Consider the following 17,315-nt stretch of genomic DNA (forward strand, 5'->3'; position numbering starts at 1 on the left):
TGCATCCAAATCACCCGAGAATCAGATTCTGATTCTCCAGGGCCTGAGTTTCTGCGTTTATTTTATTTTATTTTTTATTTTTTTTAAAGTAATCTCTACACCCAGCATGGGGTTGGAACTCAACCCTAAGATCAAGAGTTGCACACTCTACCGCCTGAGCCAGCCAGGCACCCCTGAGCGTCTGCATTTCTAATAGGCTCCCAGGTGCTGCTGATCCTGCTAACTTGGAGTATTGAGGATATGAAGCATAGCACCTGAAGTTTCAAGGTCAGGAAATCCTCTTTTGTTGCTAGCATACTATTTTTGTACCTCTAGGTAAGATCTGGGGAAAAGCACTACCTTCCCCCACCTACCTTTCTGGTTAGTTTTCTCAACCAATTAACTCACCTGATTTTTTTTTTTTTAAAGATTTTATTCATTTCTTTGACAGAGACAGAGACAGCGAGAGAGGGAACATAAGCAGGGGGAGTGGGAGAGGGAGAAACGGGCCTCCCCCCAAGGAGGGAGCCCGATGTGGGACTCGATCCCAGGACCCTGGGATCATGACCTGAGCCGAAGGCAGACGCTTAACGACTGAGCCACCCAGGCGCCCAACTCACCTGATTTTTAGAACAACTCTACGAAGTATTATTCTCAGTCCCACCTTATGGATGAGGAATCTGAGGTTTAGAGCAAAGATGTGGCAAGGATACCTGGTATCTACCACACCTGGGACCACAGTAGGGTGACCAGCTGTCCTAGTTTGCCTGCTTCTGGAATTTCCCAAGATGCTGGATGTTCACTGCAGAAACCCAGGGACAATTCTGGGAAAACCAAGATGATTGGTCACCTCGACCAGAGCCTAATTCAGAGTCAGCTGTTTATCATTCCTGATCCTGTGCCAGGCCCTTAATATAGATTCCTGTAGAACATCTTTGCAATTACATTTAGACAATAGCATCCCCATTTGACAATGAAGAAAGGTTAAGAAATCTGCCCAAGACAAAAAGACAAACAACTCAATTTAAAAATGGGCAAAGAGGCAAAGAACTTAAGTAGACATTTCTCTGAAGAAGATATACAAATGGCCAACAAGACATGAAGAGATGCTTAACATCATTAGTCATTCAGGAAACACAAAACAAAACCACAGTGAATATCATCTTACAGCCATTAGGATGTTACCATTTAAAAAAAGAAAGACAATAACAAGTGTTGGCAAGGATGTGGAGAATTTGAAACCTTCATACATTGCTGGCGGGCGTGTAAAATGGTTTGACTACTAGGGAAAACTGTTTGGAGGTTCCTCAGAAAGTTAAACGTAGAGTTGCCATATGACCCAGCAATTCCACTCCTAGGTATATGGCCCAAATAGCTGAAAACAGGTCCTCAAACAAATACATGTACACACATTCACAGCATCAGTATTCACAATAGCCAAAAGGCAAAAAGGCAAAAACAGCCCACGTCTGTCAACAAATGAATGAATAAGCAAATTGTGATATATTCGTACAATGGAATAGTACTCAGCCATAAAATAGATGAGGCTTGAAAACATTATGCTAGGTGAAAGAAACCAGACACAAAAAGTCACACATTGTATGATTTCATTTATATGTGAGACATCCAGAATAGGTAAAATCTATAGAAATAGAACAGAGATTGGTGGTTGCTCAGGATGAAGGGGGGGATGGGGAGCAACTGTTTAAATGGCACAGCATTTCCTTCTGGTGTGGTGAAAATGTTCTGGAACTAGATAGAGGTGATGGTTGCACAACATTATGAATATATTAAATGCACTTCGTTTTAAAATGGTTAATGTTACGTGGGCGCCTGGGTGGCTCAGTCAGTTAAACAACTTGTGATTTTGGCTCAGGTCATGATTTCATGGGTCATGGGATTAAGCTCCATGTCGGGCCCCACACTCAGCAGGAAATCTGTTTGGGATTCTCTCTCCCTCTCCCTCTGCCCCTCTCCCCATGTGTGCACTCTCTCTCTAAAATGAATAAATCTTTAAAAAAATAAAATGGTCAATTTTATGTTATGTAAATCTCACCTCAACGTGAAAAACAGAAAGAAAGAAACCAACCAACCAACCAACCAACCAACCTGCCCAAGGGACAGGAAAAGGATCAATAAGAGTAACCTTTGTGGGAGATGGACGTCCTGGGGCTGAGCAGCCAGGAGGGGTCCTTGGCACCTGTACCGAACCCGGAAGGGGCGGGTGAGGAGATGATAGGATCAGAAAACTTGCATTTTGCTCTTGAATGTCAACCCTGTGAGATCAGTATTTACCACCCCATTTGGGAAATTTGCAGCTAGTGGAGGCTTGCAGGGATTCATTAATTGAGGGGTTAAGCATCCAGCCCAGTGTCAGGCAGCTGGTACATGCCAGGGTCAAGACCAGGGGAGCCAGGACTGCTAGATTGTTTCCACAGCTCTGGAGACTAGACACCTCGGCTCCATGTCCCACCTTCCCAAACACCCCTTCTTCTTACAAAACTCATTATCTTCTCTCTTCGTGAGCTTCCCCTCCCTCCACCCGCCTCACACACTACTCCCAGAATTCTCCCAGGTTCAGCCTCCTCACCTCATCCCTTCCCCTGGGCCCACTGGCACGGTGCAGTCCTTTCATGAGCACCGCTTGCTCACCAGGTGTCTGGGTTATGAGTCTGTCTGTCCATGCCATCTCCCCCAGGCCCTCCCATCTGGGGAGGAGGCCTTCTAGAGGTCTCCTTTCGGGAACCGCGTCCTTTGGGAGGTTGCGGAAACCAGGCAAGCATCACACTCATCCATCCCTCTCGCTGTCCACCATCTTGGACCACATGGTGACTGCCTGGATGTGGGGTCCCTCAGCACTCCTACGCCCCCCAGGGTGGGGAAAGAGCAGGGAAGTTTTGCTTGGCCAGAGAGAAGAGGAACTTAGGGAAGCGGGGCCCTAGGGAGGACTGGGGTGGGAGGAGGTAGTCTTTCCTACCATGGAGAGAACTATTCTATTACAGGGGAACGTCCAAATCTGAACGTTCTCAAGCTTGGTTCCTCCCAAACTCTGGGCTAGATCTGAAACCCAGAACAAGAAAACCTTGGACTCCGATTGGAAGTCACCAGGATGGGAGGACTTTGTCCAAGGCTTCCTTCCCCTTTTTAGCCTCTCAGACTAAACTGAGCCACAGCGCAGGGTCTCTGACTTCTCACTATAGCTCCCTCCAACCCCCGACCCACCCCCTCCAAAGAAGGTGCCAGTGTTCCAGGGCCTCAGAATTGGTCTTGGTGGGGGGCGCCTGGGTGGCTCAGTTGGTTAAGCGTCTGCCTTCGGCTCAGGTCATGATCCCGGGGTCCTGGGATCGAGCCCCGCGTCGGGCTCCCTGCTCCGCGGGGAGCCCACTTCTCCCTCTCCCACTCCCCCTGCTGGTGTTCCCTCTCTCGCTGTGTCTCTATCAAATAAATTAAAAAAAAAAAAAAAAAAGGTGAATTGGTCTTGGTGAAAAATCTCTGGAAAGCCTGGTCCAGACAAAGAGTCCTATTTCTTTCTCTCTTTTTTTAAAGATTTTATTTATTTATCCCAAGACCCTGGGATCATAACCTGACTGAAGGCAGACACTTAACAAATGAGCCACCCAGGCTGCCCTAGAGTCCTATTTCCACTGGGGTGTGGCGGTAGAGCGGGTGTGAGAATAAAATCTAAGGAGAGGGCTCTGGCCTGGGGCCTCAGAGCTGCCTCTGAGCAAGAACGTCTGAGTCGGACAGAGCATTGTGGCAAGGTGGCCAGCCCAGGGTGCTGGGCAGAAGGAGCTGAGCAGAGGACTCTGATTAGGGAGGCTGGGCAGAGGGGCCGGGCAGAAGGGCTGCGTAGGGAGTCTGGGCAGGGATCTGGGGAGAAGGGACTGGGAAGAAAGTGTCGGGCCAGCGGGGGCAAGACAGGAAGACAGTCAGAGAGACTGAGCAGGGAAGGTCTGGGATGGGGGCTGGACAGAGGGCCTGAGCCAGAAGGGAATCCCATGGCCCAGAGGGTGTCCCGGGGACCAATGAAAGAAGATGAGAGGCCTCCAGGGTGGGTGTGTGGGGCAGCAAAGGAAATGGAAGCCCACCTGCCAGGCCCTCGGCCCCTTGATATGGCCCCAGAGCAGAGGCATGCAGGCTCTGATAGGTAAGTAGCAGAAACGTTTTCCTGGTGAGACTCAAGAAAACCTTCTGAAACAAAACAAACCAAATCCACTGAAATATCTTCTTCCGGCCACTCCCCTCTTGCCTAGTCCTTTGCTACCAAGTCTTGGTCTAGATCGGGTTTCGTCCGGCCAAACAGACCCCAGCTCTCAGAGAAGCTGAGCAGAGACTCGGGAGAAGCAGGCGTCTCCGGGGCCCTTTTCTGGGCTCCCGAGTGGCCGAGGCCGCCCACCGTCCAGGGCAGAGTGGGCACACAGCCTGGGGGTGGGGGTGGGTCCTGAGGCCCTCTGTGCTGAAGGGGGTGATCATCAGTGTCCCCCATCGAACAGCGATCAGGGCAAGGCCTAGTGCGCCCACGTGTTCTGGCGTGTGTAAGCTCCGCTCTTCTCTTATGTGTGAGGGAACCCAAGAGTAGAGTAGAGTTGGGGTCCTTGGAGGCACTGAGTCCAAGGACGGACCCGAGCACGACCTCTTCTCCTCTACAACCCCGTCTTCCGAGGTTTCTGGGGAGGGAGACGTCCCTGCTTCCTCTGTTCCTTCAAAGGAGGAGCTCCTCCCGTGTGCCAGGCACCGGTGGCAGAGTCCGAAAAGTCTCGGGCCTCACGGGGCTTCCGTTCCGTGGGGAGGACAGGCAATATAAACAAATACATAGATAATTTGGTGCAGGAAGTGTTAAGTTCTGTGGAGCAAAACAGTCTATTCCCTCTGCAGCAGTCACAGCCTCTGAGAAAACAGCCATCTCTCTGGAGCCTTCTCTATACCAGGCTAAATACCCGCAAGCTCCACCAGCCATTCTGGACTCCTCTGATTTCTAGATAACCACCTAAAAGGGGTCACAAGCCCCTCAGCATATGGTCAGGCCAAGAAATGCCCTGCACGATCTCTAGAGCCCTAGCCCCAGTTCCCGGGTTTCTGTGGGTTTCCATTGGTTTCCAGTCAGCTTTCCTACCTCCATCCTTGGCAGCCACTTCACACTCCTGACTCATCTCCAGCCTACAAGCCGCGAGGAGCCCCACATCTTTTCCTCATGGACTACCACTAAGACCCATCTCTCCCACCTTATTTTAAACTCAAGGGCCAGGATTTATATTTATCCTCGTAGTTTCATCTGGCGTGAGGCTGACTATCACTTAGCCTGCCAAGGCCGTCTTCCGGATCCCAATCTGACATCTGAACTCTCTTCCAGCTGAGGTAGAAGTCTGATTCTCCTGTCGCTCAGGCAGAGCTGGGCGCAGCCTCTGGGGCAGTCAGAGGGGTCTCCTGCCAGGGGGGACCTTGCTCCTTCATGTGGACTCTCCATGTGTGGCTGCCCCAGGGGCCATGACGCTCCTGGGATGGTGGAAGTCGTGTTGTCAAGTACAGCCACGTGGTACCTGAGAAAGCTTCAGGTTCTGCTGGTCATTCTAGTAACTGATTTTTAAAATTGGTTTGACATATTACAGATCAGAAGTTCCCACACCTAGATGACCATCAGAATCACATGGGAACTTTTATTTTTTTAAAAAAGATTTTTTTTATTTGAGAGAGAGTGAAAGTGAGACAGATCACAGAGGGAAGGGAGAAGCAGACTCTCTGCTAAGCGGAGAGCCTGATGCGGGGCCCGATTCCAGGACCCTGAGATCATGACCTGAGCCGAAGGCAGACGCTTAACCAACTGAGCCACCCAGGCGTCCCAAGTACCAGTTCTTTAACTGATGGCCCAACAAAGCTGTGGGGTAGGGAAGGGCGTCCAGGGGCCCCCTTACTCAGGGTACTTCTCCCCCCTCCCTGGTCTTCCACTCCATCATCCCACCATGGCTCCTTGGTTCTCCAGGATGGAGAAGACAGGGCAGAATGGGAAGTGACTTGGGGCTTTGTTCTCTGAGGTTCTACCAGGTTCCATCTCAAAGAGGGATTAGGTGAGGCAGTGGGGCCCTGACCTCAGGTACAACTTTTAAGATGGCACCAACAAACCCAGCCATCAAGATAGAGAATATCTTCATGCAACATTTTAAAATAGAAATGAGAGCAAAAAAATCCATGATGAACAAAATATCAAATTGTAAATAGACAGGATTGGTACTAGTGCCAAGCCATGTCAGAGCCTGAGGTAAAAGGAAAAATAAGTCATGGAGACGATGCGGAAGGAGGGAGAGTTCAGAGCATTTATGAGTCTCCCAGCTCCCTCCCTACCAGGCTGCTGGTTGGCTCTCGTTCCTCTTCAGTCCCCACTGCAACGGTTCTTAGATTTAGTCCCTCTTGCTGGTTTGGGTCACCCCCCTCCCTGCCGGCTCCAGTGTAGAGAGGCCTTAGCTGCTCCTACTCTTGCTGTTCCCAAAGCACTCTACCATCCTCTGCTGCTTTCCTTCACCCTGCCCACTCCTGGGTAAGCTGTCCCTGCATTAAACTCCCCCACTGGAAAGAAAGACAGAAAGACAGGAAGGAAGGAAAGAAGAAAGGAAGGAAGGAGAGAGGGAGGAAGGAAGGGAGGGAGGGAGGGAGGGCAGAGCAGGAAAAAAAATTTTAATTTTTAAAATATCCTACGACAGAAAAGATATTACATCCATGACACAAGAACAGAATGCTTTTTTTTTCCTAAGAAAAGAAAAAAAATCAGAAAAGAATACAGAGTTCTTGGAAATTGAAAATAGGATAGTAGGAAAAAAAATAAAAAAATAAAAATAAATAAAAAAAAAAAGAAAATAGGATAGTAGGGAAAAGATCAGTAACATTAAGAAAATGAAGCTGAGAAAATCTTCCAGAAAATGGACCACCACCAACACCAAGCAAACTACACAGACAAACAAAGGCAAAAGGCATGGACAACAGAAGAGAGAAGGAAATTCAAGGATCAATCCCTAAGATGGACATCTAATCAAGAGGAATTGTAGGAAAAAAAGAATAGGCAGAGAGAAGATTGTCAAAGAAATAGAACAAGCGGACTTTCCAGACTGGTGAATGTAAGTCCTAGGTTGCAATAGTGCATCACATATCCAGCACGGTGGGAGAAAAAAAAAGCCAGAGGCAGGGCACATGACCGCAATTCCAGAATACTGGGGTTACACCCCAAATGCTTCCAGAGGTTGGGGGAAAGCCGTAATAAACAAAAAACAAGAGTAAGAAGGACATCAAACCTCTCAACAGTGACTTTGGAAGCCAGAAGATAATGCCTGCAAACTGCTGAAGGAAAATTATTTTTAATCTAGAATTCTATATTCAGCCAGACCATCAATCAAGTGTGAGGATAGAATAAAGGCATTTTCAGGCATGCGAGCTCTCTAAAGAACTTTCCCTCCTGTGTAACCTTTTTCAGGAAGCTAAACAAACAGGGGGAGAAGCAGGGAAGAGAAGACACAGGGTCCACAGAATAGGGCGCCCAACACAGGAGACAGACAAGGGGGGTTCCAACGCCAGGAGAGGGAGGTCCCACGATGAAGGTGGCGCGGGCGGGTGGGGCAGCAGGCAGCCCAGGTTGGAGCAGGACAACAGGAGAGAGAGGAGAGAGAGAGGAGAGGGGTTGGGGGGGGGATAAAAACAGGTTGGACCACACCAAAAATTCTATTTGAGGCCAGTGAACATATAAGAATATATAATCATGGTAAGTACAGAAAACTAAGCAAATGGGGGTTGGGGCAAGGATCCAGGAAAACCAAAAATTACACAAGAAAGTAAACAATGATATTACCCTGCTTGGGTTAGTGGCGAGCAATATTTACATGATTATGTTATAAAGCAGAGCATATGAATTTAACAAAAATATTGAGAGTAGGATGACACTCGAGGGAGTCTATAAAAGACAGATCTTCATCTACACAACAGGTAGTCAACAGATAATGTCTGAATGAATTAATCAAGAGTCAGCAGCATAAGCAAATTACTTAGAAATATGGTGGTAACCGCCAGGAGAAGCGGCCCCCAGTGGTACCTCGGGAGCAAGGGGCGGGCAGGTGCGGAGGGGCGGGGCGGGGAGGTGCCAGGGGCGGGCAGGTGCGGAGGGACGGGGCGGGCAGGTGCGGAGGGGCGGGGCGGTCTGCTGTGCTTTGTTCTCCGATCTTTGCACCGTTTGACCTTTTTGACTACCTGCACGCACTTCTTTGATGTAAAAAGATCGTTCTTGAACATAAAATAAAGAAATGTACGCCAAGAAGCACATCCTGTTGTTGCTTCCTCTTGTTTCATAGTTTTTCTGCGTCCTCGGAATTCAATCTCAGCTATAGGCGCCTATACACACGGCCAGGGGCACGCTCACACTTGTACGGTCGCACACATTCATCACACACACGCACAGACAGCCCACGGTGGCAGACACACGGGCAAGCGTACGTAATACGCAAAAGCCCTCAGGCACCCGTGCAAACACACGCACACATGGTGACGGATTCACCCACAGACACGCAGTCCCCGCCAGCCTCCTGTAAAGAAAGCCGGGGGGGGGGGGGGGGGGGCCAGACATTGCAAGGACAGCGCCCCCTCTGGGCCTCGACCCTCCAAGCCCCCCTTCAGCCCCGCCCCCCCCCCCCCCCCCCCCCCGCAACTGCCCCCAGGCAGAGGACGTCTCACCCCTGAGCTTCACCCTAATTTCCTCCTCTGTGCTCTGCCCCGCCTGATCCTCTGCAGCCTTTAACCCTTTGGGGCTACGGCCGTCTGTAAATGGTGCAGAAATGGGAAGGGAGAGGGGCCTCGGCTGGCAGCTGGATGTGACTAATAATGCCACCTTCATTCAGCTTTCAGGGGAGGCCTCAGGCAGTGGAAGAGTCCAGTGTCACGAACCCTGTGCACATACTGTGCATCCTTGGGCAAGTCACTTCACCTCTCTGGGTGCACAAGGAGGGGGGCAATCTATGAAGCTCTGAGATGTGAAGATTTCATGTCCCGGGCTGGGCCCTGCTTTCATCCCCTCCCCTGGGATCCTCCTCGCCATGCTGACATCCAAGGCCAAGCCCAAAGGATATGTGATTTGTGCATCTGACAAATACACATAGGGCACCTGGGGAGCCTCCCAGCGCCACTTCCTTCCCCTTCCCCGTTCCTCCAGCACTCACCACCACCCTGGTCCTGTTATCCGGCAGTCTGTCAATGGCCAGCATGCCCCCGCCCGGGTCTTGGCTCAGCTGGGTCTTGTCCGACTCTGACACCTGCCCAGGGCTCTCTCGGGCTCTCCGACTCCAGCCCTGCATGGTCCCCTTGGCAGCCCATGCAGAGCCTCGGCCTGGATCCTGACCTGGGAGAAGGAGACAGAAAGCTGAGTCCCAGCAGTCAGAGTGATGGTCCAAGGAGGGGACCAGCCCACATACTCTACAAAAGCCCCAACCCCACGCCATCCCTGACTGTGGGGACACCCCACGTGCATGAGAGCCCCGTGCCAGTCCCACACCACACACTCCGCACACAGAACACGTTTAGTCCCTCACCCCGGCCCTCCGCAGTAGATAGATGTTCTCCATTTTGCAGACAGGAATCAGGGGCTCACAGAGGTTAAAAAATGTCACACCTTGGGTTAGGTATGGAGACAAGTTCCGAACCTCCAAAGGGGTAATTCTCAACCTCTGCTGCACGCTCGTGGAGCTTTAAAAATTCCTCGTGTCTGGGGCGCCTGGGTGGCTCAGTTGGTTAAGCGACTGCCTTCGGCTCAGGTCATGATCCTGGAGTCCTGGGATCGAGTCCCACATCGGGATCCCTGCTCGGCAGGGAGTCTGCTTCTCCCTCTGACCCTATCCCCTCTGATGTGCTCTCTCCCTCTCATTCTCTCTCTCAAATAAATAAATAAAATCTTTAAAAAAAAAATTCCTCGTGTCTGGGCCCCGAGATTCTGATACAATTGTTCTGTGGTGTGGCCTGGGCATTAGGAGTCTTAAATGATCCCCAGGGGAGCTTTTGAGAAGCCCTGAACGGAACTCTATAGACAAGAGTGAGAACCATTGCTCTGGAACATTCCAAACCCGTTCCTTATTTCTCTGTCAGAAATGGCACAAAATCTCACCTTCCAGGGGACTCCGGGGACCAGAAGCTAGAGAGTAGAGTTCTTTTAGTTCAAGGCTATCAACATTCTGGACTGGAGAATTCTTTGCTATGGGGGCTATCCTGAGTGTTGTAGCAAGTCCAGCAGCATCCCGGCCTCTGCCGACTAGATGCCAGTGGCACCTCCTCCCAGATGGTGACGATCGAAGATGTCTCCGTGATGGGGACCACTGTTTAGTCCTATGACTATTTGCAAACCCCTTGGGCAAGTCCCTTTCTCCCTAAAACATGGAGCTTCGCCACCATCAAGGATGGCAAATAGGTTTCATCTCAAAAGTCATCTCCAATCGATTAATGACAGCCAGGAGCACTCTAATTGAGACAAACTCGGAAGCTCCATCTGTGTGCAGCAGGAAAGATTGTCATGATCAATTAACAATGTCTGCCAGGGACACAGGATTGGAAAGACGCTGCACACCAGCCATTTAGCAGCCATTCCTAGACTCGGTGTTCTCTTCTGTCTCCTCTCGGTCATTAAATGTATTCTAAGTATCACAGAAACCATGCTTTTCCTTTTCGGAAAGATTTGTGCCCCCAAAGATGTGTCTTATATTGCTACTGCAATTATCACCCCTACTATGGACATGTGTATGGCACACAGACCACCGGAGAGATGGATTTGGTATTTCCTGTGATATTCATCAATTCCAGGCCCACTGGCATCGGACGCCCTTCTCCACCTCTGCCTGCCCCACCCTTCCCCAGAGCTCCTGGATATAACACTCTTTCCTAGAGCACCCGATGGTGTAACTACATGCCTGTCTCCCTGGTAGACAAGTTCCCCCAGGATTCTCCCCATCTTCTGCAAATGTGTATCCTCAGTGTCTAGCAAACAGTAGGTGCTCAATCACTGTTCAATTGAGGACATGATACTGGAGTTAACTCTTGGGAGCCAGCAAGGACAGAGGTTGAGACAAGGCTTGGCCAGCACCAGGCCTGAGGCTGGGGCCAGGACTCTGCTGTGGGGCCCTGGTTTGTCATTAGACATTTTATCCAATTAAGTCATTCTTGGCTGCCGGTGCTTGCTGGACCCTTGCCGCCCCCCCCACTCACTTCTCTGCCCTTAATCGCAACCAGATGCTCTGGAGAAGGTGGGGAGAGGGGCGGCCCCCAGGCCCCTTCCCCAAGTTGCCCACTGACTGAGATGGGCCTGCGCCCAGACCTGGGAAGCCAGTCTGCCCATGGCTCCGACCCCAAGCCAGGGCTGTCTTGCCCCTCTCGGGTGGGGCCCACAGCTGCCTCTGGAGATAGAACTGTTTGCGCTGGGCTGCTTTGCCCAGCTCCCCAGGTTGTCCTGCAAGCAGCCCTCGGGCCTGGGCTAGAGCCAGAACAGGAAAGGAACGTGTGCAGAGCGAATGGAGGAGCTGAACAGGTGTGGAAGGGGACGCTGGAGATCTGCAGACATCACAATCCTGCAACTGAGACAGGAGGATACTTGCAAAGTGGGGGTCCAAGGCCTGAGAAGAGGGCTGGAAAGGGGGGCCCAACCAGCTGTGGGGTCAGGAAAGGGACACCGGTACCCACAGGCTGTGTGACCTTGGACCCGTCCGTTGACCTCTCTGAGCCTCCATTTCCTCATCACTAACACGGGGATGACAGTCATGCCTACAGCACAGGCTGCCATGAGCATCAAGTGCAAAATGAGAAGGCTTTATAATCAGAGAGCTCAGGGCCCAGGTCAGAGGCAAAGAGTCCATGGGGCAGGCAGGGAAGGAGCTGGAGAGGGAAGCGGCCCAGGAATCTGCCCTACCCTGGCCTAGCCCCAGTCTGACCCTCTCAGCCCCCCCCCCCCATCTGTCTCCCCGCCCCCCCCCCCCCCCCCCCAGAGGGCTAGAACAGGACATCACCCCCTCAGCCTGCAAAAGGAGCCAAGACAGCTGGTGACTCGCATGTGTGTGTCGGGGCCCACGTGCCTGTGCACGCACACACTTGCCCCAAGGGCCCGGCCCTCCTCCCTGCATGCTCCATACATTGTCGCCAACCTGTCCGACCCTCGGCCACACTCTGCTCTACCTTCTGTCCTGCACCGGAGAGCTTCACCGGCTCAGCCCCCATCTCACGCCTCCGCATGTGAGTGTAGCTGCCTGTGAGCACCGGCCAGAAGCGCCCAGAGCACACTCCGGGCATGTATCCACCCGTTCATTCACCCACGGCCCCAAATCGCCCACCGTCTAGTGGGCCGTCACAACAGTAATAGGGAGAACAAGAAATGACCGCTAACTTTTCGAGAATGCTTAGTCAGGGCTAGCGCTCTTCCAAATGCTTGAAACCCATTAACTCATTTACTCCCCACATTAACCCCATGGGATGGGTGCTAGGCTCAAACTGAGGCATGAAGGTGTTAAGGAATCTCCCAAGGTCATGCAACTAGTCCGTGGCAGGATATGCGCACACGGGTGGGCTGACTTCCAGGCAGGCTGACTTCAGGGTCTGCTCAGGCCACCACAAGGGCAACAAGAGGGGATTTCCTAAGGTGCAGGGACAGCCCCGGGAAGGACCGGCATATGGGCTGGGCTCACTGGGGGCCACTCGGGAGTCCTGTCCTGGGAACCTGTGTCCCCTGGCACGCAGGGGTACGGCCCATCAGTACTGTCCCAGATCCCCTCCATAGGCCACTGCCCTGCTCTGGCGCAAGAAGCCCTGCGCTGACTGCAGGAGCCCACGTCATGCCCAGCCCCAGGGCCTGGTCGAGCCACCCTCATCCCACCCGCCACCCAAGCTTGCCCTTCGGGTCCCACAGCCACCACACAGTCCAGGAGCTCCTGTAGCCTCCACCCTTAATGCCCTCGAGCTAGTCTCCCATACACCCAGGACAAACTTGATTCCGTCCCTCCCAGGCTTCAAGCTCGCCACAGCCTTCCAGCCGAAGGCCCTTCATGACCGGTGACCGGATCCCTGCTCTCTCCTCCAGCTTCCTGTCTCCCTAAAGCCCTCTCCAGGACCCAGCCCGGCTCTCTCTGGCCACAGGGCCTCACACAAATGGCTTTCCCAGCCAGGACCACTCTGCTCCATAAATGAACCCCTCTGATGAGTTTTTGCTCATCCTTCAAATCCCATGAGATGGCACCTCTTCCCAAAGCATCCCCCAACATCTGTCCCCCATCACCCCAAATGCTACCTGCACCGTCCCATCCCTGATCCCCACGTGTAGTTGCTGCCTGTGGATCTGTAGGCTCCAGGCACCTGACTCAGAGCAAATGCTCAGTAAGCACAGATGGAGGAAGGAAGGAAGGAAGGAAGGAAGGAAGGAAGGAAGGAAGGAAGGAAGGAAGGAAGGGAGGGAGGGAGGGAGGGAGGGAGGGAGGGAGGGAGGGAGGGAGGAAGGGAGGGAGGGAAGGCAGGAGGGAAGGGAAGGAGGAAAGGAGGGGGGAATCTTCAGAAGCTCTGAGTCCTTGAGATCCACTGGCGGAGAACACACTTCCCCTGGGGCCCAGCCTAGAAAGCTCACTGCCATGCCACAGCAATAAAAGAGCACAGGTTTGGAATCATACAAGCTCTCGAGGATGAACCCTGAATCTACTACTCACTGACTGTGACACTGGACAAATCACATAATCTCTCTAAGCCTCAGTTGCCTTATCTGTAAAATGGGGATAACACTTGGTAGGTTGTTTTGAGTCTTTAACAAAATAATATACGCAAAGCACCCAGCAAAGTCCCCCTGCCTTCCCCAGGTTTAACGGGAGGACTGACTTTCCTAGAGGCTTGAGAGAGTCTCCAGACCCTGAGCTGAAATCTTGCGTCCTCGTTACAAAGCCTCCAGTTGCATCCTCTTGCTGGGAAACCCACTGAGGTTCCCAGTGAGGACCCTCCCCTGGGGAGAGGGAGGTAGGCACAGGGAATTGGCAGAAAGGGACCACCAAGTAGTCAGAGGAGAAGAGGAGAGGAGAGAAGAGCTCGGCTCTCTGTGAGTTTCTCTCTAAGGGAGAGTCTGGGGTCCGTGACCACCTCCTGATTCACTCTCATTCAATACACATTCACTGAGGCCCTACTGTATGCCAGGCACTGCGCTGGGTGCTGGGGTGACAGTGAACTTGCGGCGGACACAACCCCTGTGCCCAAGAAGATTCTAGTTGGAAAAGACCCATGAATGAATGAATGAATGAATGAATGAATGAATGAAGAATGTGGCGAATAAGAATGTGACATGGTGATGAGTGCTATCAGGCAGACGAAAGGGTTGGGCTTTATTGCTCTTCTGGGCAGAGCCATCAGGGTGGGCCTCTCTGAGGAGGTGGCCCTTGAGCTGACTGAGACCTGGATGAAGAGACGCCAGGACTTGAAGACCAGCGTCCCACAGCCTGGATGTGTTGAGGGATGGGGCTGGGGAGAGCGAGAGCAGGTGCTGGGATGGCCGGAGGCTGTCTGACAGCCGCTGGAAGAAGTTCAGATTTTAGTCTTGGTTTGTCTGGAAGTGTCTGGTGGGCAGAATCATGGCTATAGGAGCCCTAGATGTAATCTGGTCCAAACCCCATTTTATAGAAGAAGAAACCCAGGTGCAAATAAAGGAGGAAGTTGCCAGGGTCGCCAGGGATAGGTGTTGGGTCTGATCTCCTGACTCCTGGACCAAAGACACGCCCTCCAGCTGCCTCTTCTTTCTGTTTTAGGCAGCTCCCATTCCCCTTAGGCCAGACCCTGCTGCCCCTGTTGCACCCCGTGCATCCTAAGGCCATCTTCCTGTCTGTCCGTCCATCTGTCTATCAGCCTCTCGTGGTCTTTCCTCACCTCCCGACTATATCTTTGGGCCATTCATCTTTCTCCTGCTCCTGTTCTCATGATGGATGAAGTTTCAAGACTCCAGTAAACAAACCAACCCATCTAGAGGGAGGGGAGATCTCAGCTCCCTCCTGAGGGCCCCCCAGCCCAGAGAGCTTGGAGTCTTGGGGCTGGATGGCACCCCTTCAAGTCCAGCTCCCCGCTGCCCTTTCATCAGGTCTGAGGGCTCCACCACTGATCCGAGCCAGGCTTAGCAGCCCCCCCAGAATGCCCTACCCCCCACATCTCTTCTTCCCAAAAGACACCCCCGCCCCCACCTCCACACAGGCCCTTCCTCAAATCCAGCCAGGCCTGGTGAAAAGAACCGCTGGACTGAGAGTCAGCAGCTGCCCACCCTGGCTTCCTAGTGCTTCCTGAAGTCCGACCCATCTCTCCTCCCGCAGAGAAAGGTCCATTTTTCCAGGCTGAGTCTCTGGCAAAGCTGAGAAGACAAGGTGTCCTCTACTTAGAAATTTGATTCAAGTCTCTGCCTGCCCCTCTCTTTCTGGTCTCCCCAGGTGTCTACTACCCCAACCGGACTCTGAAGAGGCAGCCCTCAGCTAGGCCCCAGGCTGGCCACCATCCCCCAGCACAGGCTCGTTACCTCCCAATTCCCCTTCCCCAACCCTTTCCGTGGTTCTCTCAACTCAGTCAGGGGTCCAAGAGCCCTTCCTCATCGCCCAATCACATTCTGAGTTCAGAAGATCTCACCAACTTTGGGGCTGCAGAGGACCTCAAAATCTGACCTGTCCAACCTCTTCCTTTATATATATATTTTTTTAATTACCAGTTACCCACATATATCATAACAGATCTGAAAAGGAAAGACAATCCTAAAAAAGAAGAAAAAAATCTCTCATAATCCCACCACCAAGAGTCAAAGATTTTGCTCACAGCCTCACTTTAGAAGTGGAGAAATAGGCCCAGAGAAGGAAAGTAACTTGCTCAAGGTCACACAGCAAGTGAGATGCTGGGACAAGAAGCCAAGTCTCCGGCCCTTCTCTGTGTGGTCTCCCTGAAAACTGGTGCTTCTGTACCACCAGCCTCTTGCCACACCAACTTCCACTGCTCTCTGCCCGCATTCCCACCATCAGCACCCTTCCCCACCCTCCTTCTCCACAGGGACCCAGGCCTGTCTCATCTACACACAAGGACTGAGGACCATTAAAGTCAAGAACTCTGTCACAGATGCTGTGCCTGATGCTATCACACTCCAGAGACACAGCAGCCCAACTACAGCATCTCCCTGGACAAGCCCATGCCCCCGCTCCATCCCATTTAAGGGACACCTGTGTCCCCGAGGCATAAAGTTCTACCTTCCCAATTCTCTCTGTCAAGAGGCTACACTGCAAATTACCCACCTCCCCAACCCCAGAGAAGTTCTGGGTGCCTGAGGAGAAAGGAAGGGAATGTGAAATTGCATGCTGAACAATGGTTCTTTTATAATATAAGAGACTCAAGATAGACCTGAGAAAGGACTTCCAGGGCAGAGAGATGATTGTGGAGAACTGGTGTAGGGGAGAGGAGTGTGCAAATAGGAACCCCCCACCATCCACAGCCAGAGCAGCTGATGGCCAGAGGCCACCAGGAGAGCAAGGCTGGAGACCAGGAGCATCCTGGAGACTGGGGAATGGGGGGGGGGGGCAGGGGAGGGCTTCTTCCTGAGCCCAGGGCTGTTCTCCAGGCTCCGAATAGGGAGAGGAAGACAGTAGGACAGGCTGCTACAGAGCTTCCTCTGGGAGAGATGCTGGGTCTCCACCATCCCCCTGGCTGCTCCCACCCAGCCCCCAAATCTGAAATCCGACTCAGACCCAACCTGGGTCAGCTTGGGGCTGGGGTGGGGCGTAGCGGGAGGGAAGAGAAGGAGGTGGCAAAGCTGGGGCAGGAGGCACCCCAGACTCCCCATCTCATCAGAATTCAGCCTCCCTCGGTGTGACCAGGGGTCCCTATGACTCCCCCACTCTCCTCTTTCGGCCCAGAGGCCACTGCCTTATGTAGCCCCCTCTACTGGGGTGCCTCCAGTGTCCTTCCAGGAGGGAAGGAGAGGTGGGAGGCATCAGGGTCTGATGCCTCCACCCTCACTCACACACCCTACGTGTTTAAGAAAGTGGGTCCCTGTCCACCTGCCACAGCCCACAGAGCTCCTGACCCTCCGCGGACAGTCCCCGCACCAGCCCGACATCGCCGGCCGGTGGGTACTTGCCCGCGCCCGCGCCCGCGCCCGCGCCCGCCGGCCAGCCCCCTCCCCGCCCCCCGGGCCACCCCGACCAACTCTGGCCGGTCCTACCTGCTCCGGGCGAGGGGCTCAGCGCCCGGGCAGCCTCCCTGAGCACCAGCACCAGGAGCCAGAGCTCTGCCCGCATGGTGGGTGCCAGGACCCGCCCCCGGCCCGCTGCAGGCCCCGGCGAGGGAGGGGCCGG

The 17,315-nt window shown here is 52.9% G+C and overlaps 1 protein-coding gene across 1 annotated transcript in view; it reads right to left on the bottom strand.

The window, feature by feature from the left end:
• The window catches only part of PLXDC1 (plexin domain containing 1), a 55,566-nt gene extending 38,257 nt beyond the window's left edge, over window positions 1-17,309 (bottom strand). The window contains exons 1-2 of the mRNA XM_025859402.1: window positions 17,183-17,309; window positions 9,165-9,343 (exon numbers count right to left, since the gene is read on the bottom strand). Coding sequence (XP_025715187.1) covers window positions 9,165-9,343; window positions 17,183-17,258 — 255 coding nt within the window. The 5' untranslated portion in view covers window positions 17,259-17,309. The remainder of the gene's footprint in view (window positions 1-9,164; window positions 9,344-17,182) is intronic.
• Between the last annotated feature and the right edge of the window lie 6 nt (window positions 17,310-17,315).

This window comes from Callorhinus ursinus, unplaced genomic scaffold (genome assembly GCF_003265705.2).
Source record: "Callorhinus ursinus isolate GAN/ISIS: 27379988/994484 unplaced genomic scaffold, GSC_fseal_2.0 scaffold52, whole genome shotgun sequence".
Classification (NCBI taxonomy): Eukaryota; Metazoa; Chordata; class Mammalia; order Carnivora; family Otariidae; genus Callorhinus; species Callorhinus ursinus.